This window comes from Podarcis tiliguerta (genome assembly GCF_965153285.1).
Source record: "Podarcis tiliguerta genome assembly, chromosome: 1".
Classification (NCBI taxonomy): Eukaryota; Metazoa; Chordata; class Lepidosauria; order Squamata; family Lacertidae; genus Podarcis; species Podarcis tiliguerta.
In genome coordinates, this window is record NC_139534.1 from 88,055,464 (window position 1) to 88,080,711 (window position 25,248).

The 25,248-nt window shown below is 42.9% G+C and overlaps 1 protein-coding gene across 7 annotated transcripts in view; it reads left to right on the forward strand.

Moving 5' to 3' along the window:
- RAD51B (RAD51 paralog B) overlaps positions 1-25,248 on the forward strand; it is a gene marked incomplete at its 5' end in the record, with an annotated part of 322,766 nt that overhangs the window by 198,325 nt on the left and 99,193 nt on the right. For all 7 annotated transcript variants that reach the window (XR_014515144.1, XM_083457496.1, XM_083457495.1 and 4 more), the window contains one exon: positions 1,370-1,448. Coding sequence is in view for 6 of the 7 variants with exons in the window: in XM_083457496.1 (XP_083313622.1) it covers positions 1,370-1,448 (79 nt within the window). The remainder of the gene's footprint in view (positions 1-1,369; positions 1,449-25,248) is intronic.

Genomic DNA, 25,248 nt, shown 5'->3' on the forward strand with positions numbered 1-25,248 from the left:
GTTATTTAGTGGACAACAAGAAATGGCAGATTTTATCATAGCTCAAAGTAGAGCAGGGTTATAAGGTATATAGCTGGAGAACTTTAATTGTGGAACAGAAGAGTGGCCCTGACAGTGCTGTTCACAGGCCGTATGGATATTTTTGAAATGTCTTTGTCCATGCATACTTGAAAATGAAGAAAGTAGTAAAGTCTGGTGTATTTTCCGGGCATTGGTGAAATGGGTATGACATCACTTTAATTGAAACGGAGCTCTGAAAAGAACCAGAATGTGCTTTGGATCAGCAGCCTTGTTAAATGGTGCCCTTAGGGCTACAAAGTTGGAAATGCCGCTGTGAAAACCACAGACTGGGAAATTGCTTTCCAGTTCCTTTCCCTTTTTTTCCTGAGGCAAAAATGAGTGAGGAAATCTGCTTCAGATTTGGGTTGCAGACATGTTTTTGCAGGAATGGCAGCAGCAAGTCACATGAACTACCAGCAACCATTCTGTGTGCAAATCATAATATAGGGGGCTGGTTGTATGGGCGTGGGTTGACCTGGACAATTGAATATTTTATAGCAAGTACTCTTAAGAACAGGTGGCGCTGTGGGTAAAACCTCAGTGCCTAGGACTTGCCGATCGCATGGTTGGCGGTTCGAATCCCTGCGGCGGGCTGAGCTCCCGTCTTTCGGTCCCAGCTCCTGCCCACCTAGCAGTTCGAAAGCACCCTTAAGTGCAAGTAGATAAATAGGTACCGCTTTCTAGCGGGAAGGTAAACGGCGTTTCCGTGTGCTGCGCTGGTGCTGGCTCGCCAGAGCAGCTTCGTCACGCTGGCCACGTGACCCGGATGTGTCTCCGGACAGCGCTGGCCCCCGGCCTCTTAAGTGAGATGGGCACACAACCCTAGAGTTGGACACGACTGGCCCGTACGGGCAGAGGTACCTTTACTCTTAAGAAACCAAAGCCATCATGGGTACAAGGGTTGACTTAGCTCCTTTCTTAATGTGCAAATTTCTATGTGGGGTCTCATTGCTCTGCCATAGTCTATCTTCTCTCCTTCTGTGCTGGAACACACAGATGTTTGGAGCATTTCTTGTTGTCTGTTGAAACATATACAACAGAGTGGAAGGGCATATTCAAATGGTGTGGTATTTTGGAAAATATGACCTAAATGTGAATAAAAATATGAATATTTTGAATCTAAAGGGCTAAAGGCACATTTTTTGCAAATAAAAGTGGTATACGTCTGTAGTATTTGCAGAGCTGCTGTTACAAAATAGCCTAGACTTTTGATGGTTGCTGTTGTTAAGCTTTCTCTGTGAACTGGAATTGTAATCAGTAGCAGCATAAAATAGGATTTTTTTGTTGGTTTTTGTCTTTGTTTCTGCAGCTTCTGGTTGCAAAGTCCCCGATTGCGCCATTCACATCTTTCCTGTACAGAATTGAAAATTCAGGGTTCGTTCTCCAAGGTAAGACCATGAGTCGGTTTTGCATACTGAAATGCCAGAAGTCTTACATTTGTTCTTGCATCACCTGCACATCAAGTACATTTCCTATTGAGAGACTTTTTCTCTTCAGCTAGGCAGAAATAAACAATATGGCATCTTCTTGTCATAATATTTTGACCAGATCATTATATTTGTTCCAGATCATTATACTTATATATGTTTGAATAAATGTGGAATCTTCCTCTAATGGTCTTGCCTTGTATATGTGGTGACAGGCTGCCAGTATTGCTACACCTATTGTTATTGCAGTCAGTTATTGTAGGAGACCAACCAAGAGGCTGCATGTTTATCTTCAGTGGTGTGGTTCAGAAGGTTATATAGGTTTTATATAGGTTTTATATTGGGCTTAGTCAACTCCCATTGATTTCAGTTGGTCTACTCTAAGCACTAATAATAATAATAATAAATTTTATTTATATCCCGCCCTCCCCAGCCGAAGCCGGGCTCAGGGCGGCTAACAACAATTAAATAATCAAACAATCAGATAATCCAACATTCTAAAAACATTCCATTATAAAAATTAATTAAAATCAAATTAATGGCAACCGTTAAGCAAAATTCTGTGCAGGTTGCCAGAGGAGGGAGTCAGGCTGGGCCCTGACCAAAGGCCTGGTGGAACAACTCTGTCTTGCAGGCCCTGTGGAAAGATGTCTAGTCTCTTGTGACAGAGCGTTCCACCAGATTGGAGCCACAGCCGAGAAAGCCCTGGCTCTAGTTGAGGCCAGCCTAACCTGTCTGAGGCCTGGGACCTTCAGGATGTTTTTATTTGCAGACCGTAGGTTTCTCTGTGGGACATACCAGGAAAATACTACTGGGTTGGATACTACTAAATCCAACCCATTGTGTTAACAAAAAATGATGATTTGGGGGGGGGGGGAGTGTGGCAGTCCAAAATGTATCCCTGATGCCACTGCACGTAGAGGTTAATGGGAGAAAAGTAACTTCCAGACAAGGCCATATTAGGGTTCTTTGAGCCAGCTAAGAAGATTGCGAGAAGCGGCATGAAAAGGAAAACTTTCCCCTACTCCCACCCTAAAAGGAAGCTTCTTGAAAGGTGTCAGGTAAAAAGGATGATATCTACGCTGGTGGCAGAAGAACATTTTAGTGCTAATGAATGGGCTGTATTCCACGGTCTGACAGCAGAGGCAACATTTCCATTCATTCATTATTGTGTATTATTGTGTGAGGCAGTCAGTGTCAGGAGGAGAACACATTCAAAGTATGTGACAAGGGAACAAGTGGATGAGTGTGGGAACTAGTGAAGAACAACAGCTGTCTGAAAAATGAAGCTTAAGGGGAGAGGGGAGGGGAGATCCCATCACAGCTCTCTTAACCAGGAGGCCACAAACAAACCAATACTAGAAAACATACCTGAATCCTCTTTAATTGTGGGTGACAGGAAGGAGGCACACACAAAACATAGTAAAGAAGTTTGATTTAGTGGCTCGGCAGGCAATTCCTCTTGCCATCCCTAGGGGATTTGGAGGTGGGGATGGAGTTAAAACTGCAAGTTGCTTTCTCTCCCTTTTGTTCCTTGGGCCTGGTGGTTAATAAAAAACGGCAGGAGAGGATGGCTAGTTAGAGGTTTCACTGACTGCTATTTGATGCACTTTAAGGAGCTACTCTGCTATTGTTTGTAGTTAAAATGGAAAGCGGAACTGTTCTCCATTTGCAAAAGTCTCCAGCGTCCTAGGGAAAAGAAGGCTGAGAGTGAAAAAGCTATTAACATGGTAATGCTGCCTCATTCGGAGGAGTGCATCAAAATCCCCTTTGTTGATGTAAATTGCTGCTCTATTGCCTGGTCTCTTTCGATCTCATGGTCTCGGTACAAGTACTGAAAATTGTTTGGTGAGACTTGGGTGGAGGGAAAACTGCACCTCTTATATCATTTTAGGAGATCGCCAAGCTGCCCAAGAGCACTGCAGTGGGAGACTTCTGTGCCTTTGTAAACTTGAAGTGCTCAGTGGTGAAAAGAATCCAATTATTCAGTGGCTCTTTTATTGCTGCTTTCACTCTTGAGAAATGCTGCTCAACAATTTGAAGACAAGGATGGCTGGTCAAAGGGTTGAGTTAGATTTTGAACTACGTTTCAAGTATATTGTGAGAACAAGGGAAAAGATAAGTAAGCCCTAGTGAGTCTTACTCAAAGTCTCTGATGCTTGAGAATCATGGGTTTGAAATTCTAATTTTGTAAGTATTGTTATTTATATAAAGGGACAAATCAAAAGCCTGGATTTGCACATTGCTGATTATATCCTCAAACGTGGATCTAAATGTGTCACCTAAAATCTGCATTAGTACACAAATTCTGGTTTAAACCACATTTTTAAGATCCAGAAAATACTTTAAAATACTAATAAAGTTTCATATTTATATTCCTTTCCAGTGACTCCAGTGTAATGAGGCCAGATGTTCAGGTTTAAAAGTTATTTTTCTGTCAGAGCCGCAAGCCTTGCCCTTTAAGACTGAGTAATCTCTTTGAAATCTAGTTCTAGTTCATATGTACATTTTTCAGCAGTCAGGTTCATTCACCAGTCAATTGCTTGTTTTGTTGGTGGTGTATGAGTAAGGAGTAGTTCACTTTCACCCCCAGTTACTATATCCTGCCGGTAGAGGAAAAGGAAGGAGAGGTGTTTGTGTCAAGAAAGGAAAGAGCCATGAGTCAGACAAACAGCTTGTAATAGGTGAAATTGAGAGTACGGAAGTTACTTTCATATAAACACCTTTGTATCTTCATTTACTAGTAGAGCTATTGTTGAAGCAGACTGATTTTCATACCAGTTGTTGAAAATGGCGCCATTTGTGAAAGCATGTACCAGTTCAGATATCAATGAAAATAGAACTGAACTCAGGGAGAAGTAGTTTTCTTGGGGCTGTTGATTGTTATACTAACTTCCAGAGAGAGGATTTTTTTTTTAATTTCACTTACCAGTGATCTAAAATGTATGCATCTGTGCTGTGTTACTTTTCAAACTTTCTTCCTCCAAGGGATATTCTACATTGATGTCTACATGTTTCAAAAGATTGAGGGCATTAGGCACGCACATCATGCTGGATGCTGGCCAGGAGTCCTGCGGCCTCACTTTTGGCCCCTGGAAACTGAGAGCCTGCTCAGAACATAATCATTCCCCTACAGTTGCACACTGCAAGGGAAGATCTATAGTGCTGGACAAGCTGTTTTTCAGGGAGGTTTATCTGCCCATTACGGAGCTTCTAATTGACAGGCTGCTGGCAGGCTTCTAAGGAACCCCGGAGTTCCCCACAATACAGATTGGAAACCCTTGCATCAGTGTGTGGAGAAATGAGGCATCTTCTGTATTTCAGTCTGACCATTTTTTGTGAAGTGCTCTTTATGCTAAGGGTGTTATTCAGCAGTATTATTTTTATATTATTATCCTAAGAGTACTGTAGAGTTCAGTAAACCTTTAAGACTTAGGAGCCCTCTTTAACGCCATTGTACAACGTGGGGCCTGTTTTTAATTTGTGACTAGATTTGTCTGCCCATTTCCTGTCCCTTAATTTTGCCTTTTGCCTTTTCTCACTTTCACTTTTTCATCATTTATTCTTCCCTATCTCTTCATCTCTCACTTTTTCCATCTCTCATTAACAAAATGTAAATAGTGCTGATGGTGGTAGTATGACCCTTTATGAAATGGTTTTCTCCCAGGCGTTCCAAAATATCCTTTCTTGCCGGGGTACATGGCAGCTGCAATTCTCTATTCCTCCCTATCCAGTGCATAGGGCTAGGAAGCATGGGAAATAAAAATTCCCATGCACCCTGATAAGAGATGATGTTTTGGGGTATATGTACTTATTTGTGTCCAAGCCTTAAGGATAAAGTCTACAAGGCTTCTCTTGTCACTAGTGAGCCCTCCCCGCTACTAGTCCTCCCCCCACTTGCAACGGTGAGTTTGTCAGCAGGAAGGACTGGTGGTAAAATTCCCATGTCTTAAAAAAAGTCATTGGATAAAGCTTGGAAAGACTACAGCTTTTTTCTAAAAATCCTCCTAGGAAGTTCAAAAAGCACAATGAAATCTGAACTAATTGCAACATTAACCCACCATACTAGTAACAGAGAAAGGGATGCAGATAGGATTGTATAAGAAGTTGCCGTTTCTGGGGTCTCTCTGAACCAGAGGAGAGTGTTAGCCAACATCTGAACTGTAGCACAGGAATGAAAATGGATCAGGGATCTTTGTAAGGCAATGGTTAGAGCATACATGTCAGAGCTGGCTCCAGGTCCCAGCTCACAGAGGACCAACGCTCACCGGTAGTAATGTACAAAAGTCTTTATTGAAGTACAGTTTCCATTTTCAATCCGCAGCGCCCCAGCTCTACGTCTAGGGTTAGATCGGCGAAGCTCCATCTGAATCTCCGCCCCCTGTACACCAGTTTAAGATTCTAGCCTTACTCCACCTCTTCCGTCTCTCCTTTCTCCTCTGGGTCCTGCTACCCCCCGGGGTCCCTTCCTTCCTGGATTCTTCTGACGCTGATGTTGACCCCCCTGACTCCTCCCGCTCTTTTCGGCGGGCTTTGGGACCTGGCTCCCTATCTGGGCTGCCAACTGCGCCGCCCTCCTGTACATTTGAACTTGGCGCGCGCGCCCAGCCTTCAACCTTCCTCTCGACCGTTTCCTCGCTCCCCGATGGAGGCGTGGCCAATCCTGCCTCATGTCCTCCCTCTGTCAGTGCGCCGCCTGATCCCGATGCCTGGGACTCCTCCCCCCTACTGCACTCTGGTGTGGACGCTGGTCCTGATTTCCAACTGCTGCTCTCTGAGTCCCCTCTGGCCCCTTCTTCCTGGGGTGTCCCCCTAGGCACCCCCCTTGCCCTGACCATGGGAGCCCCTTTCTGTGAATCTTCCGATTCGCTGGAAAGACTCAGAGACCTCGGACCGCTGTCATCGCTAACATTTCCTTCGGACTCCTCCCCCTCGCTCTCTATTTCCTCCCTTTCCTGTGCCTCTGCTCCTGAACCCCTGACAATACAACTTAAAATGATTCAAGTCACTAAATTCCATTGTGTCTGCCCAGTCAAACCAATTTATGCATTTCACTAGTCGAAACAGATGTAAGAGGTACAGCAACCACCACCACAAAATCAGAAAGCAGTGCTTGCAGCCCCCCAAGGTGGATTGTTACCGCAGCAAGTTATTTCCATGCTTACATTGTTCTGCAGGCACTCTCTTTTGCCTCATAAGTATCCTCCTGCATGTTATTAAGAGGTGTGGCTAAGGAAAATGTCACTAAACTTTTGCCCTGGCAAAAACCACAGTCTAGAATTTATTCAATCTATAGGGCTTCCTTGCTCTCCTTTACAGTCTAGGGTTGCTTTCAAGGGAATGTATCTGGCAGATGAAATCAAGATGTGCTTAAGTGGCTTGCTGGACCAGACCCAAGCACCAAAATTTAATTAAATACCTAGTTTTACAAACTAATCTAATACAAAAAGGAATGTTTGCATGATTTCTCTTTTGTTTGGAGGTGAACTGAGTTTTGTAAATCTTTTATTTTTTTGTGTTGAAATGTGTGTGTTTGATAAAGGAGAACCTTTTGTTGAATGGCTAAGCAGGTTGTACAAAAGCTGAAAGTGTTTCTCTGCTTCTCTTCCAAGTCCTGGACAGTAATCGCTACTCAGAAAGAGCTCTGTAAAAGCCCCCCAAGGCAGGTTTTCTTTTTTCTTTTATATATATAAAAAAAGGATTCAGAGAACTAAGTAGACTCAGCTAGCCCACAAGGGAAACTCGTGAACCTTGGGAGTAAGGAAACTATGCAGTCCTTGCTGTCTGAATAAGCTTAGGAAAGCTCTCTAACCAAACTGAGCTCAGTTGCGCTGTCAGGGCAGCACTTCAGGGCAAACATCCAGAGCCCCATGCAACAAAAGGAGCCCCAAATGCAGCAGTTAGCTTACCACATTTTGAAGTAATTGAAATAATACACATTTCCAATCTAGGGAGAGGGGCCCCCTTAAGTCCATTAAGTTCCAAGTCTAGAATTACCTAACTGCACCATTGACTGAGCTAAAGCTTAGGTAGCGTCTGTTGCATATACAGTGTATTCCAGCTTTTCCACATATACAATTACACATTGCTGAAAGCTGTGCTTCATGTACTGTATTTGTTTACTCTGCCCTAGTTTATCCTGCACTGATTTTAAAAGCTGAGGATGTTCTTTTGACTATAGATATATACACACACTATAGAGCACTGTACCCACTCATTTTTTAATTTACTGGCAAGGGGGCATGGTTATGGTAACAACAGCAGAAAGTGGGAAGAGGGCATTTTTCTCCTTCCTCCCCTCCTCTTGTTTGTCAGGCATCAAGACTTAAAGAGCCCTGATAAAGTTCAAGCCCTGGGTTGCTCTTTAAGTCCCAGTGTCTGACAGAAAGGGAGAAGGAGAAGAGGGGGGAAAGGTCCCTGCTTACCACTAGGGAATAGGAGATAAATTAGATTTTGTTTGTATTTTTATGAAAAGCTACCTGATTCACAGTTATTGAATCAGCACGTGAACCAAAACACAGTTGTGCTATAAAAAAATAATAATCCTAATTCTTTGAATTTTGCAATGCACGTCTAAAACCAAAGTGTGTAGGGGAAATTCTGCATTACACAGTAGTGCAAGCAACATTAAAAAAAACACTTGAGGGAATTGCTTGCAATAATGTGTCTTAGTCAAAGTTGCTTGCAAAAAGTTGTGCTAAAATTTCATAAGGATTTTTCTTTTTTTTAAAAAAAAATAGATTGCAGAAATGAATTTAAGATTTGATAACTGAGAAGAACCAAAATTTACAATTTTGTCCAACAGAACTTTGCACTGCTAACCATTGTTATTTCACGCTAGTAAGTAAATGAAAGATGGAACAGTTGCAGGAAGTAGAGCCAGACCCTGTGATAGGTAGAGGCAGCTAATTCTAACTTTGCTCCCGTCCATTTCATGGCTGAGTTTGACAAGGACAGCACTGAGATTGTGGAGGAAAATGCTGACAGTTTCACCCTTTGGACAGGTTGTAATTAAGAAATCAGACAAGTTGGGTCAGGCTGAGGGAAGACTGAGCTTGGTGGGACAGTGCCCCACTTGCTCTGATGAACCCTCACCCAACTGCATATTTTCCTTCCCTTTGGAATAGCTCTTGTGTCAGTTCAGCCTACGGCTTTTGCAGTCTTCCTTCTAATGTCCAGATGATGGACAAAAAAACTACATGCAATTTCAAGGGATCCTCAAAAGCACACCTAAAAACTAGATGTGTGTTTGACAATAAGCAAAGTGAAAACGAAACTTTAAAAGCTGTTTGATTCACTGTCACGTTTCTTTTTTCCATTTCAAAAGATGTTTGCAAACACCTTGAACCACTGGGAACTGGCCTCATCTGGTCCATTAAAGTAAAAGCGAAAAAGAAGAATTATAGTTTGTATAGTTCACCAAGCTAAGCGAGAACAAAAAATAGATTAAACACGCAGAAGGCTTAAAAGCTCTTTTTGTGCAGGGCTTTTCCATCTGAGAACTCACGAGAGCCTCCCAGGGCCTGGTAAACAGACTTGAGAGCTTTTAAGCTTTCTGCCTCCCATGTGCTTAATTTGTGCAGTTTCAGCCGGCCGGCCACCAAGCATGTAAAGTTGAAATTGTGCAACTTGCATGTGTTTAAGTTACAAGTTGTCTGTATTGCACAAAACATATGATTCACAAAACGTAATATGTCAGTGTGCAATTAAAATCTTCAGTAGTGGACTTTGAAATCGTTGATGTTGCTTTGTTTTTTATATTGTTGAAATGTAGGAATTGATCTTTGCTTTGCAAATTCAGCCCCAAAGCATGACTCATGTGCCCTTCAAGGTTTTCAGAACTAAACTCTCCCCACAACCATAACCAGAGAAAAGCTTTCCCTTGTTGTTCTCTTAATAATTATGCTGCGCTCATATGTTTTTCGTAAAGCACTGGAGCAAATGCTGCCATGACTTCTTTCCAAGAGGCTTTTACACACCGTCCTTGAAGGTCCTGTATTGATGTGAGCTTATGTTTTGTGTCAGTAAAACCTCCTGGGGATGGAAACATAAAACAGAGCATGATTTAGGTATTTGTTAGACCTGCTTGCCTCCACGAGCAATTTGCTGGTTGTTGCACAGAAGATACTAGGTTTTTAATGCTTTTTTTTACTAGTTGGTGCTATGGTGAAATTAATTTTAATTGCAAACGCCATGCCATGCTCAATGTGAGGTTGTTTTGAACACATTCAGAAAGACAAAATCTGACAGAGTAGCCTGGAAATGATCCAATGTCAGAGGTTGCCAATTGTTTTTAGCCAGTGGACACATTTAGAATTTTGAGAACGTGACATGGGGGCCAGTCACAAAATGGCTGCCACATCTGAAAGAGCAGAGAAAAGAAACAGGACCACCAAGGGATGCAGACATGTGCCCGCGTCAGCTGCCCCATCAATGGAAAGAAATGGTCTTTGTACCTCTTCTCTGTGCAGAACAGAAGGAAAAGTGGGTATCTGACCTTGTGCACTGCAGATTTCTGAGGGGATATTCAAGACTCTGTGTGTTTGCCATAGGAGGAACTGGCAGGTATACTGGCACCCACAGGCAGGCAAGGGAACTGTGTTCTAGGTCATCATATAGCATCAGAAGATGGTGACTGCCAAACAGAATTCTTGCCACATATACAAAGCTGACAGCGTTGGTGAAACCAGCAAAGAAAGACAAGCAGTTTTATTGCCCCTTTTGGCCTTCCTGAAGAGGGCCCTGCATTCTCCATCCCTGCAAGGTGAGCTGGCTGCTTTCTTTGTTTTCTTTCTTTAATTACGCCATCATCCTGCAGTTACTCTCCAGTTTGTAAGGTTCAGGGGGTGTCTCACAGCTATGGGATTTCAAAATAAGAATAGGGCGGTGTGAGAAAGATTAAGCTCATTGACCCCTTATCTATTATGGCTCAATGTCTGCAGGTGGCTTCAGGTCAATTTATTTGGAGCATTTGTACCCTGCTCTTCAACCAAGTAGGTTACCAGTATGGCTTGCTTGCATGCAGTCAATAAAAGCAAGACAGTCTCTGCCTGCAGGCTACAATCTAAAACAACAACAACACAGCACACAAGGGGAAAGGGACAAGGAGGCAAGAGGAAAGAAATTAAACTCAGCTACTAATCCTTAAACATTTGTTCTCATAATGAACAGTTCTTATAATTTCTGAATACAATTCAAAGCGTTGGTGTTTTTTTGCTCCCTGGCTTTTAACATCTGGTCTCTCCATCTCTGCCTTCCCCCGGTAATTATTTTTAGCATTTACTTTCACTGTGTGTTTATTAGTCATTGTAAACTACCCTGGAAATTTTGATTCAAGGTATAAATATATGTTACATAAATAAAGGTACATTTAGTCGCTAGTGCTTCTAAAATCTACAAGTGCTAAAAAACAATCACAGCAATAAGAATCTATAGATCTGTAGCTTTTCCCTGTCTAGTTTCCTTCAGATGTGGCTAAACTACAACTCCCATTATCCCTGAACACAGTCTATGCTGGCTGGAGCTGATGGGAATTGTAGTCTAAAACACCTGGAGGGCACCAGATTGGACGTGGCTGCTATAGATGATCAGTATTATGTCTGATTGTTTCATTTATAAGTTTGTATCTTGGTAGTGGCCCCGTCACTATGGAACGCGCCCTCCTAAGGGATGTGAGTTTCACCCCCTCTTTGATTGTGTTCAAAAGGGCCTTAAAACCTGCCTATTCCAAACAGATTTTAATTGAATTCGCTTGCTGCTCTATCATTTTTACTTCTGCTTTTATCTATGGTATTTTGGTTGGATAGTTTAAAGTTGTTTATATAATCTTAACTGTAAATTGCCTTGGGGGTTCTTCCAGCCCTGAAAGGCAGAATAAAAATACCTAAATAAATAAATATACACAAACCAATCAGGCCCGGTACAGACCATCTGCAATTAAAACTGAGTGAACAAATAAGATTAAAAACATTAGTTAAATTGTCTGCTGTTGATATGCAACTTCGGTTAATTCAGCAGAAAGTTTTACTGAGAATTTGTTCGTCCCTGAGTAAGTTTCTTGAGGTTGAGGTTGACTACAAATGATCTCTGTTGGAAGTGTGACAAGCCACAGGCTAATTTATCCCATATGTTCTGGCACTGCCCTGTCATCTCACCAGTCTGGAAAGTAGTGGGAGATTGCATAAACATTACCTTATCCGCAGGATCTAACTCTTACCTTAAATCGTTTAATATTTGGATACATATCAGCCATCTGGGCACTCCCAAAGAAATACAATGAATGGATTGCTAGGTTAGTGGTTGTGAGAATAATCCTCCCAACACTGAAATGAAATGAAAACTCTCCAACATTGAACAGTGCTTGGAAGAAGTGTTTGATATTGCTATAAAATAAAATAAATATTTTATAGTATATTAAATTCACCTGATGTTCAATTTTAAAAGTTACATGTTTCTGGAGAATTGTGAAAATGAGCTCCTAAAATAAAAGGGAGATTTGATCATCATTTCCCCTCATTTCTTACTCTTCTTCCCCCTGCCTCTGCTTTTCTTCTTTGGTCTCTCTCTCTCTCTCTCTCTTCTTTGTACTTCATATCAGTTGGATAGGAATCAAAGGACTAGGAAGCTGGAATGGTAGCCTAAAGAGGAGTGGTTGTAAATCTGTTATTTCCAGCAAATTTTAAAAAATGTAAGTTTAAGGAATAATAGTTACTTCTTGATTTGGAGACCTAGGTTAATGTCAACTGTCTCAAAGCATATACAGTAAACTGGCAACTTAAGCACATTTAAGTTGTGCACATTCAGCTTCATACGCTTGGGGGGAAAACTTTAAAAAAGAAAAGAAAAGAAAAGAAAAGAGGTGGGCATCCAGGAAGAAAGACTCTGGCAATCCCACCTGCCATTGCACACACCTGCCATTTGGCTATACACGATTTTGGCCTTAGGCATGATCTCACTGTGGGTTTACTGTAATTGATTAAAAAGATAAAGGTAACTCTGACCATTAGGTCCAGTCGTGGATGACTCTCTGTAAATGGCCATGTTTCTGGAGCATGTTCCACACCACCAGTGGTTATAATAATCAGCCCTGTTGAACTCAGTATTACTTTGATTGACCAGCTTCATTGGACATGCCCTGCTTATGACAGCTTTCTCTTCTTAACAAAATGGACTGAAATGATGAGGATACTGTAACCTACAACTCCCTATAACCTTACCATCTGTTCAAGAGGGAAATAGAACCACACTTTGGAATGTTAACATGAAGTTTCCTTAGATATACTTGAACTGCTGTAGAGTGGAAAGCCATCTATAAGTAGCAACAACAGTGAACTTAGAGTTACAACAATTTACTATTCTCTGTGAATTGCTAAGAACTCCTACCCACCTTGGCGTACAGAAATAAGGAGTAGGAGTGGTTTAAATGCAGAGAATCCTCTAGCAAGAAATCTGGCTGGCGTAGTATTATTTATATAAATCTCTGAGCAGTTTACAGAGTGTCAAGTATGGTGGCGGCGGGGGGCGGGTCATCACCAAGTGCAGTAATTTATTCAAGATACCCTCATTTATTATTACATTCAGTGATTGGATAGCACCTCTTCAGAAACTGTCAAATTGCCCTGTAGTATCCTAAAGTGATTGCTTGGGGGGGGGGGGAATAAATACAGTTCTTTCTTCCCAAATATTGCTCACAAATGTTCAGGCACTGGGGAACTAATAGCTGCCCCTCAATTTCCCACATACCACAGCACTACAAAGACTGAACTATGTAGCCACCAGCGAGCCTGCTTCATTTTCATTTCAAAAGATTTCGTACTCCCTTGAGGGAAAAAACTCACAGGCAAATTGCAGGGAGGGAAGTTGCTCCAGATTTCTGCTGGAAAGTTAAGTGTAAAATGAGTTAAATTCCACAACCAGTCTGAACAGGAGAAAGAGAGAGGCAGCCCGCTAGCTGGTCACAGCTGCGTGATTTGGCAGAGGCCACACCAATTGATGTATCCCCCAAAGGCACAGGAAACATCAGCACACCACTGTATGTACACAAATCAAACCCATCCATTGAAGAAGGGTTAAACTTGCTTACTGAGCCCTGGGAACACAATGAACAATTTCAGCACCCCATTCATTCCTGACAGATTTCAGCTCCTCTTTCATTCCTGCTTCAGTTTCTGTGGTGTGCTGGCACATCCTTTTAGAGACAGAGATGATTCAGGAGGAAGTTCATTAGAAACCTTCCTCATCCAGCCCTTTCATCTATCACTTTATCTTGTCAATCGCTCTCTAAACCAGCCAAGAAACAAAGGTTTATATATTGATAGCCAGCGATATTTCTTCATTGTCTCTGTCTTTAAAATTATGGTTGATTAGTCGTCCACAGTAGCATGCCAGCTTGAAAAGCCAGTAGATTTGTGGTTTAGCTGTAATTTGATAGGAAATGCTTTTCTTCCAGTGCTTTATGCAGTATCTTTCTGCAACATATCAATTTTGAGTATTTATGTAAAATCCTGAAATCAATTTACATCTAAAATAAATCACATTTTAAAAGCCCCAGTTCTCAAAACATGAGGTAAGCTCCCCTGAAGAGAAATGGGTGTTAGAATGAACTTCCTTCTTCCAGACCAATTTTTGGAGTATACAATAGCAGGCAGAATGCCACAGCCAATGGAGCACGTCTATAAGAACCTTGTAGCTAAATAATGCTTTTGCTTGCTCTGATCATTCAGAAGAATCTTTAGCAAATGGTGTCGCACGGTGATATTTAGTATAATCTTTGCATTTTAAAATGTTTAAGAAGAGTTTGATTATCTTTCTTATAAATATTGAAGCACTTTTAGATTTCTCATTTCACAAAAGCATACATAAACTACTGAATGTAAAAGGTAATCTATATCATAAGAATGTTAGAATCAGATGAAAAATAAAAGAAAAAATTCAGGCATAACAACTTTAGGTAAAGGTAAAGGTAAAGGGACCCCTGACCATTAGGCCCAGTCGTGACCGACTCTGGGGTTGCGGCGCTCATCTTGCTTTATTGGCTGAGGGAGCCGGCGTACAGCTTCCGGGTCATGTGGCCAGCATAGAATCATAGAATCATAGAGTTGGAAGAGACCACAAGGGCCATCGAGTCCAACCCCCTGCCAAGCAGGAAACATCATCAGAGCACTCCTGACATATGGTTGTCAAGCCTCTGCTTAAAGACCTCCAAAGAAGGAGACTCCACCACACTCCTTGGCAGCAAATTCCACAGCTCTTACTGTCAGGAAGTTCTTCCTAATGTTTAGGTGGAATCTTCTTTCTTGTAGTTTGGATCCATTGCTCCATGTCTGCTTCTCTGGAGCAGCAGAAAACAACCTTTCTCCCTCCTCTATGTGACATCCTTTTATATATTTGAACATGGCATGACTATATATTTGAACTTAGCATGACTAAGCCACTTCTGGCGAACCAGAGCAGTGCACGGAAATGCCGTTTACCTTGCTGCCGGAGCGGTACCTATTCATCTACTTGCACTTTGACGTGCTTTTGAACTGCTAGGTTGGCAGGAGCAGGGACCGAGCAACGGGAGCTCACCCCGTCGCGGGGATTCGAACCGCCGACCTTCTGATTGGCAAGTCCTAGGCTCTGTGGTTTAACCCACAGCGCCACCCACGTTACAAATGCACTAGCAAATATATAGAAGACTTTGTTGCAGTTGTCATGTATAGAAACATAACAGTTTTAAGTTATAGGAAGGTAAGTTCATGTAAGATGTAATAATGAAGTCTTGATGATTTGCCACTTAAAGGAAAGTCTGGATAACTATTTATCAGCCATAATTTAAACAACAGTCTATTTTTCAATGTGGGAGGTAGTAACCTTGGATGAGATGTATCTCTTGAGATCCAGCACAGACCTACTTGCAGTTTAAGCCTGTTCCTATGCACACCAACATGGAAGAAAGCCTCATTGAACATATTAGGACTTACTTCTAAGTAACCATGCACTGCCTGAGTGCTAAAAATGATGAAGCAAAAAGAGATGATGCTGAGGTTAAATGGCCAAACATTCCATTCACAGTTTCCTTGAAAACAAAACAGACTGCAAGTTAATGTCAGCAATTGGAGCCCAGGAAAGTATCCTATTAGGACATCCGACACTGCTGTTTTACAGGAGTGCTTTTCTTAATGTGGACAAAAGGAAGAGAGGGAGTTTAGTTATCAGATTGGAATTGGAAGTCTTGGCTATACTTACACTAAGACTGAAGAAGAGCAAGACTTTGCACTATAACCTTTCATCAGTACTAACTAGTCATACTACACCAAATATTGAGATTAAAGTCAAGTATATTGAACTTAAAGAAAAACTACCTCTCAAGCTGAAGTTCTATACTGATGTACCTTGGAGTAAGTCCCGCTGAACTCAGAGGGCTTGCTTCTCAGTAGACATGTATAAGATTGCCCTGATATGTTCCTTAATAGCATTCAGTTTACCAGAAACATGATGACTGGGTCAGAAACACTCTGGAGACTCTCATATCTGTAGTTCCCTTGGCAGTTTCTAACCTGACTGATTTAGTGAACTGTATATTATATCTAGAAGGTGCACATTTTTCAAATGAGCAGCATATGCTTTAGCAGTCAGTGATACCCCAGGTAAAGAACAGATCAGCATTTTCCACCAATTGTGGGTGCTTAAATTGATCTCCTAAGACTCTCAGAAATACAGGTTTGTAGTGTGAGTGTCAAAATATATTGGTATGTGCCATAAATTTGGTTTAACTGACTGAATGGAAAGTACCGTATTTTTCGCCCTATAGGACGCACTTTTCCCCCTCCAAAAATGAAGGGGAAATCTGGGTGCATCCTATAGGATGAATGCAGGCTTTCGCTGAAGCTTGGAGAGCGAGAGGGGTCGGTGCGCACCGACCCCACTCGCTCTCCAGGCTTCAGGAAGACATCCGCAGCGTCGGGAGCCCTCCAGGAGGTCCCAGCAGCGCTCCCCACGCTGCAGATAGCAGCCTGCCGCCTGGCGCGAGGGGCGCCCTGAAGCAGAGCGCCCCTCGCGCCAGGCAGACATCCGCAGCATGGGGAACGCTGCAGGAGGTCCCAGCAGCGCTCCCCACGCTGCAGATAGCAGCCTGCCGCCTGGCGCGAGGGGCGCCCTGAAGCAGAGCGCCCCCCGCGCGGGGCATACATCCGCAGCATGGGGAACGCTGCAGGAGGTCCCAGCAGCGCTCCCCACGCTGCGGATAGCAGCCTGCAGCCTGGCGCGAGGGGCGCCCAGAAGCAGAGCGCCCCACGCGCCGGGCATACATCCGCAGCATGGGGAACGCTGCAGGAGGTCCCAGCAGCGCTCCCCACGCTGCGGATAGCAGCCTGCAGCCTGGCGCGAGGGGCGCCCTGAAGCAGAGCGCCCCTCGCGCCAGGCAGACATCCGCAGCATGGGGAACGCTGCAGGAGGTCCCAGCAGCGCTCCCCACGCTGCGGATAGCAGCCTGCAGCCTGGCGCGAGGGGCGCCCTGAAGCAGAGCGCCCCTCTCGCCAGGCAGACATCCGCAGCATGGGGAACGCTGCAGGAGGTCCCAGCAGCGCTCCCCACGCTGCGGATAGCAGCCTGCCGCCTGGCGCGAGGGGCGCCCTGAAGCAGAGCGCCCCTCTCGCCAGGCAGACATCCGCAGCATGGGGAACGCTGCAGGAGGTCCCAGCAGCGCTCCCCACGCTGCGGATAGCAGCCTGCAGCCTGGCGCGAGGGGTGCCCTGAAGCAGAGCGCCCCTCGCGCCAGGCAGACATCTGCCAGCCCCACAAGCTGGGGGGACAGCAGGAAGGCGCATCGCCGCCATCCCGCTGTTCCTCGACCTGGTTAGGTTTCCCCGACCTGCTTTTTGGGGGGAAAATAAAGGAAAAAAATTTTTCCTTTATTTCCCCCCCCAAAAAAAAACTAGGTGCGTCCTATGGGACGGAGCGTCCTATGGGACGAAAAATACGGTATATGCACCTGGAAGAAAACAAGAAAGAATCCTAGAAACACCTGAGAAGTATGTTTGTAAGACAGGTCAAAATACCCTATATGTAGAGATTGTGAAAAAATTAAGTTATCTGACAAGTGCATTATATGCGTTTTTATTGCTACTTCACTTGAAAGTAGATCAACCTATGTGTGTGCCATGTTTGAGGCATTTGGCAGAATGAATGCAAATGTGTAATATTATGGCCTGGATGTTGTGGTTCCAAAATTAAGCCATAAAGCTCAACATAAATCATGGGAATAAAACTCCTACCAACTGGAAAATTAGATGAACATTACAAGACCACTTACCTATGGCTTTAGTTTTCTGGTAACAAATGAAATATTGCTTTTAAATTTTGCATTTTGAAAGTCCGAGGAAATTTAGATAGCACTGAAGGTGGACAGGACAAGATCCAATCCAGCACACACACAAATTTAGTTAGTATCCAGAAGGGGGCATTTTAAGTATGACGCTTTGTGTTAGAAGACCATGCACATTTTTATGTGAAGTAAAGTCATAAGAAGCATACTTTTAATCAGAGCAATGGAATGAAAGTGAATCCAAGTTAGAGAACTAAGAGTCATGGGATATGAGATCTTCAGCCTCTTAAGGATTAAATTTCCCAGGGCCTGTCCAGTTTTGTGTCCAATCCAAGTCAAAGCAGAGTACAAACAAGAACAGGACCTTGGACAACTCCAGTGGACCTGTGCTGTCTAAGACGTTCTCCTAGAAGCCTAGAAGCCACAGAAGATGTCTCTGCATGGAGCTAAAACCAACTGAAGCCTAATGTAGCCTGGACAGACCTGGAGTGTGGTAAGCTCTGTCTCCCTGAAGGAGATAGCTGGCTGTCTGGTTGAAGGGTCCTCACCATCTTTGGTTTCTGCACAGCTGTGGAAATAGCTGTACTGCAAAGGACTCGTCAACTGAATCAGAGGATGATGACAGGTCTGTGTCCTCCAACAGGAAGGGCCCCAAAAGAGATATAAGCAGTTATCCCCGCAAAAGAAGCCAGACCCTTATTTTCATCAGATTCCTTTGTCACACACTGAGCAGTTCCTGGGTTTATGGTTCATCACACGGCCTATCTGTGTTTTGTGGTATGTAGGTCAGGTGCTTATGATTTCCTCTTCTTATAATTCTTTGAAACATCTGTTCCTTCTTGATCTCTTCTGAGTATGCTATAACACAAGGTGGTTCAACAGGTTGGGAGTATGAATTTGATTTTCTCTTTACATTTTAATACAGCGACATTTTGGCTTCTAAAGCAACAAACAAAAATATTCAGACTTTTATCAAACTAACCCTAAGAAAGGAACAGAACCCTTAATCTAAGTAAGACTTTCAAAGTGCACTAGTTAAATGGAGATAACAGCGAACTGAAAAACTGAAACAATTATAAATGGTCAGTTTCCTGTAAACCAGGTATTAACTCTTTAAAAGGCTTTAGACTGCTTTATTTTTAAAATGTATACACCACAGTTTAATACAACTTTTTTCTGAGACTACCAGATTGTTACTGAAAAACATAGAGTCCTGATTATTCAGATTACCAAATACCTGCGGGATTATAGTGGAAAACGAAAGCAGGGAGGGCTCTGGCAGCATTCCTATGCACACTGATTTGGGAGTAAGTCTTATTGAACTCAGAGAGACCTCTGATTAGGCTGCATAGGATTGCACTGTTGAAATATTCACATCACTGAATAAATATTTCCCCATATCAGATTAAGGAAGTTCTCAAATAATTGTCATCTCACGTTCATTTAAAATAAAGAGGTTGTGTTTATTATAAAGAACTTAAACAAAAAAGTTCCCCCAGCAAATGAATCTGGATTTACAAGGCTGCTGTTCTTATACTCCAAGAAGACACATGAAATATGGCCTTATTTACAGTCAGGCACTGGAGTTCAACAGCTGCAGAAGTGTGAGGCAAAGGAGTGAACCCTCCAGCCAGACACTTTAACAACGGTTCTATTGCTGAGGCACCTCTTGTTACACACAAGACAAAAACAGATGAAGAGAGAAGCTTGAGAATGATTCAGAATAGCACTCATTATGAAATAAAACACAAGCAGGAAGTACATTTTTTTTGTCATAGGGTTCTTCCAGCTGTCTGTAATTCCCACAGCTACCCACACCCACACACAATTAGAGAATGAAATAAAGCTTCCACCAATTTGTCTGCTATCCTTTCTCAAATGAAGTAAGCATTTGGTCAGGCAGAAAAGAAAATATGTCCTGATGTTAACTCTACCGACTATATTTTTGGTTAAACGAAACTGGAAAAATATTAGGAGTTTGTTCTGTTTGTGTATAATTAAAGAAAGAATCCTGTATTGTGTCTTCATCAAAATACTAATAAAAGCACTGACTTGCCTCCAAATGTCAAAATATGTGGCATTTCACTCTCTTGCTGATGAAACTCATCCTGCTTCCTTTGCTATCTCACTTGCCCCCTGCTGTTTTCTCGTGCCCCCACCCCATCCCTATCCTCCTTCATTGTTCTTGTGATTGCATCCTGCCAGAGCGAAGAGGTTCAGAAGAACCTGGAGCCAGACCTTTGAGCTTGAATAAACATTTTTCATAGCTAGCATTGGCCTGTTCAGTCCAATCACCATGCAGGGAATAAGACTAGATGAAGCCTTTCAGCCCTATGATTTAATGAGGATCATCTTGAAGGAGCTGTCCCTAGGAAGCCTGACCTCTCATTTCAAAACAGAGACCCCTGGGTTTTCCACTGAAACTGCTTGTAAGGCAGTTTAAGCAATAGTGCTGATTTATTTATTTATTACTTTACAGATAGCATTGTCAAATCACGTTCACTTTACAGAAACTATGGTGTATCCCTGTCATCATAGGCTATTATTATTTATATTCTATAGTAAGAGCTACTATTTATTTGTTTTCTCCAGGAATAATAAGAAAGCCAGTTATTTGACTGGCAACTTGTGCTGAGCCACAATGTGGGAACATGTTTCACGAATACTTTCACACCCCATGCAATGTGCTCCCGCCTTTTGATAATCTTTGCACCTTTTTGTCAGAAGGACACAGGCGGCAGCGAGGGAATTCAGCTAAAACAACAGGACCACATCCATGCACCCCTGTTCATAAACTCCCACAACTAGTCATCTGTTAACTATTAGGCTGAAACAGGGTAATGTCTTGCAGCACTGGTGGACAAAAACCTTGCAAGGCCAGACCCTTGGCCCTGCTGTCAGGGCAGCAGGGATGTATTCCCTTTCTTTCTTTCTTTCTTTCTTTCTTTCTTTCTTTCTCCCTCAGGCAGGACAATGTGAGGACTTGGTTTACACTTAGTGACATCTTGTAGCCAAACCCGACTGGCTACCCAGTGCTGTGATATCATTATGTTCACAGCCCATTTGCTTGGAACACACAGTGAAAAAGCCTTCCAGGTTCTTTAAAAACTGGCACCAGAATAGAAACAGATTGGAGGAAATATGGCTGTGACCAGGCATGAAAAAACATCCATAACGAAGTAGAAATAAGGGGTTTTTCATGGAGCTCTCCCACCCCCAGTTTTGTTCAACATGTGACATATAAGCATGGAGGAAGAAAATTATGTAGTTCAGGTCCCATACCTAGACCACTTAGGCATAGTATTTCCCTACTATATACCATTCTCTCCTTATATAGACAGCAAGGATGTTCAACAAATGGAAAGCAAATTTCCAGTGCTTGCCTCTTCGTTTTTCTTCAATTTATGTAACACTATGTAATCCTTTTCGAAACTGAAGAGAGATCTTCTACAGGAAAAAAAGTTCATCTAGATGAAGATCTGCTGCAGCCTAATAATGGCTTGTGCCCAAGATTTTGGAAACAAAACAAAAAACCTCCACTGAGCTGAATTGGTCTGAACTGGCCTCTGTATCCTGGGTGGGGGCTATAGTGGAAAAGATGGCTTTAATTGATTTTTATTCTTTTACTGAAACTAAACTACTCAACACAAAGCATGGGTTGTGCTGTAGAGGCCAGCTTCAGAGAGGATTGGCTGACACTGATGAAAAAAACCTGGATTTCTGTTCTGAAGAAGAAGAGTTTGGATTTGATATCCCGTCTTTCACTCCCCTTCAGGAGTCTCAAAGCGGCTAACATTCTCCTTTCCCTTCCTCCCCCGCAACAAACACTCTGTGAGGTGAGTGGGGCTGAGAGACTTCAAAGAAGTGTGACTGGCCCAAGGTCACCCAGCAGCTGCATGTGGAGGAGCGGAGACGCAAACCCGGTTCCCCAGATTTCGAGACTACCACTCTTAACCACTACACCACACTGGCTCACCTCACTGAAGGTTTGTGAGTGTTTAACATATATAATTAAACAGGCTTGTTTATATTATTGTTTAAGAGCAGAGAATTTCAACTGCACATTAAAACCTTTTCGTTAACCATCAAACATCACAGAGCAACTTTCAGGTATATTATTTGAAATCAGCTGCTTTTATTGTTTCCCTTTTCTCTAAATGAGGAAGGTGCACTCTTTGGTCTGAACCACTGCTTTACCTACCAAACAAATACATGAAATCAGTTGCTAGAGTTGCTATATCATAAATATAACGTGAAAACCAAGTAGTATATTAGGGAATATAGTCTTCCAACTCTCCTCTCCCTACAAACTGTATTCTTTTTCCCCCCCCTTAAAGTATTTTTGGGCCTTAAGCAGTATGGAAATTGAAGGATATTTCTGTTTAATTGCCGTCAATTATAGAAGGACAGATTCGTGTGTGTTATCTATGTGGCAGAGTGGGTGGGAGCATTATTTCATTTCCTCTTTACTGTACAAAACAAGCACCCTTTGTGACACACAAGCCAAATGTACATTTCCATCTCTTCCCCCACAATTTTTCATCTCCTGCTTTTAGTCTTCCCCAGTCCCCAACATCACTCTTCCCTAGCTGCTTACAAATGGGCTGCGTTATTAAGTCAGCCTTTCCGAGCATACCACCATACCAGCAAGTGTGTGTAGCCATTCTGTCTGCTTTGGGAAGCCCCATGTGCAGCCACAACTTACAACAATCCCCTTGTTGATCCTGTGCTTGTTGGTTAATCCCTCATAAAGTATGGGAATCCTAGCCTCTTCCACATCTGCTTGCAAAACTGCAGGGAGAACACCAACCTTTCAAATCATCTTGGCTTGAAATACTGGAGACTAGCAGCAGGGGAACGGCACAGGGAAGGAATATTCCGTTTTTGAGCTGAGGAGGGTTATAAGATCTTAGAGCTCTCCATCCCTTCCACCTCTCATCCTTTATCATCCTCTTTCAGGTCAGTGGGATCAGGTTTATGTTAACAAACCATGAAGCTTATCAAATAAATGCAACAGCAGCAGGTGTTTGAATCTGCCTGTTTCCACAGAACAGGCCTAACAAGGTTGACATTGTGGCTAAGGCCAAGGTAATGCAGTAATTATTCCTTTCTGGGTATGAAGCCCCCAAGAGATTTCTGGGAACGAGTTAGAAAAACAAACATTGCCAAGAGCAGGATTTTTAATTTTTTTTTAAAAAAAGGAAAGAACAGTAGTCCTCTCTATGCCAGACTGTGAAGACAAGCATTTCCATTGCAGTATCCTGAACACTACCCAGTTTCTCTTGAACATGTCTCATATTACAGAGGAAAGAGATTGTGAGAGAAGCAGTATGTTTGTGTCTGGGTGTTCACATCTGGAGGGGTAGCTTATTTTGGCTCTGGCCGGCATGTGGGAAGACAGCTGTTTACTTAAGACACTAATAAGTGCCAGAAGAAGGGGGGAAGCAATATTTGGGGAGGGGAGGGGGGCTATTGATGCAGCATTTAAGTATTTCTAATTATATAATATGGCTTGGTGTGCTTAACAGTTAAGGACTGTGTGGTACTCTTCTTGAGGTACTGTATAATTGGTAGCTTATTGTGTAACAATTCCTGTTTGCTGCATACCTGTGGAGAATACTATTTTTTATTTTCATTGCCATGATCCTACACATTATGTAGGAAACTCCCCACCAGAGTAGAAATCATATATCGAACAGATGGAAAGCTTCTTAATCTGAGTAGGCTGAAAGCAAATAGTAAGGTTACCATAACTTCTGTCATAGAGCTTCAGTATGCTGGTGAAAACATAGTGTGTGCACACTCAGTGGATGACCTCCAAACCATCCTAAATATCTTTGCAGAAGCTTACAAAAAGCTTGGCCTCTCTCTCAATATCCAAAAAACCAAAGTGCTGCACGAACAAGCACAAAACAACCCCTCTGCAGTGCCACAAATCCAACTCAATGGTGTAACGTTGGAAAGTGTTGATCACTTCTATCTTTCCACAAGGGCCGGCATTGGTGCCAAAATCCTGCATCGCCTGAGCTCTGCAAGTGCAGCTTTCTCCCTAATGAAGCACAGAGTGTTTGAGGACCAGGACATTCACAAGGAAACCAAAATGCTTGTTTACAAAGCTATTGTACTACCAACCTTACTGTATTCTTGTGAAACATGGACCACTTATAAACGCCATCTCCAATTCCTTGAAATATTCCATCAACAGTGACTCCAAAAAATTTTACATATCACTTGGGAAGACAGGCAAACTAATGCCAGTGTTGAAGCAATGATGCTTTAACAGCAACTCCACGGGCTGGTCATGTTGTTTAGATGACTGATGGTCGGTTATTATTCCAAACTTTAAAATGGAAAGCGTAATGCTGGTGGTCAACAAACGAGGTTTAAAGACTCTCTCAAGGCAAATTTTTAAAAATGTAGTATAAACACTGACAATTGGGAAACACTGGCCTGCCAGCGCTCCAATTGGAGAACAGCCTTTACCAAAGATGTCATGGACTTTGAAGGTGCTCAAACTCAGAATGAAAGGGAGAAACGTACTAAGAGGAAGGCACATTTGGCAAACCCTCACCATGATCAACTCCCGCCCGGAAACCTATGTCCCCACTGTGGAAAAACGTGTGGATCCAGAATTGGCCTCCCCAGTCACTTACATACTCACTGTTAAGACCATGTTCATGGAAGACAATCTTACTCAGTGATCGCCAAAGAAGAAGAGTAGTTATGGCACTGTTAGGGCATCAGTTCTTCACTGCCAGCAGTGCTAGCTCCAGGGTTAGGGGGAAGCGTGTACACTCAGTGCGCTCTCCCATGAGCAGACCCACCTCCTTCTCTCAACTGTCACCCTCTCCCTCTAGGCCAAAGTGACACAACCACCCAGAGGGAGAGCAGAAGGCCTGTAGATACTGCTGCTTCATCTACTGAAACTTGTCACTTATTCTGTGTTTGGTGAGGAGGGGGCAGATGAACAGGCAGCATCAGTGGCAGGAAGAGCAGCAGGGCCAGGAGGCTCTGGGGGTCAGCATTGGGGGCCCTGCAATGGAGTGGATTTCAGCAGTTGCCTGATTATGTTGGCCACTGGAGCTGGCCCTATCTAGAGATGAAAACCCAATATTTGTGGAAGCAAATATCATGCTACCTATTCTACTACCTTTGGCCCAAGTGGTAGATACTCTATTTTTTATTATTGTGGCCCATCTTGAACATTTTGGGAAGGCCATGGTATTAATTTGATTGTGTCTTTGTGCCCTTCCTTGTTTACTCCTTTGCTGTCTTCATCTGGTGAGTTTGTTTTCCACTTAATTTCCATCCCCACAAACATCCCCACACAGATCTGCAGTGCAAACTAGTGTGATCATGTAAGAGCAGTCATGATGCCATGGCTGCAGAGTTATGCAAACTGTCAGTTTTTTAATTGATTTGCTTGATACAGCTTGCAAGTATATAAAACCAGAG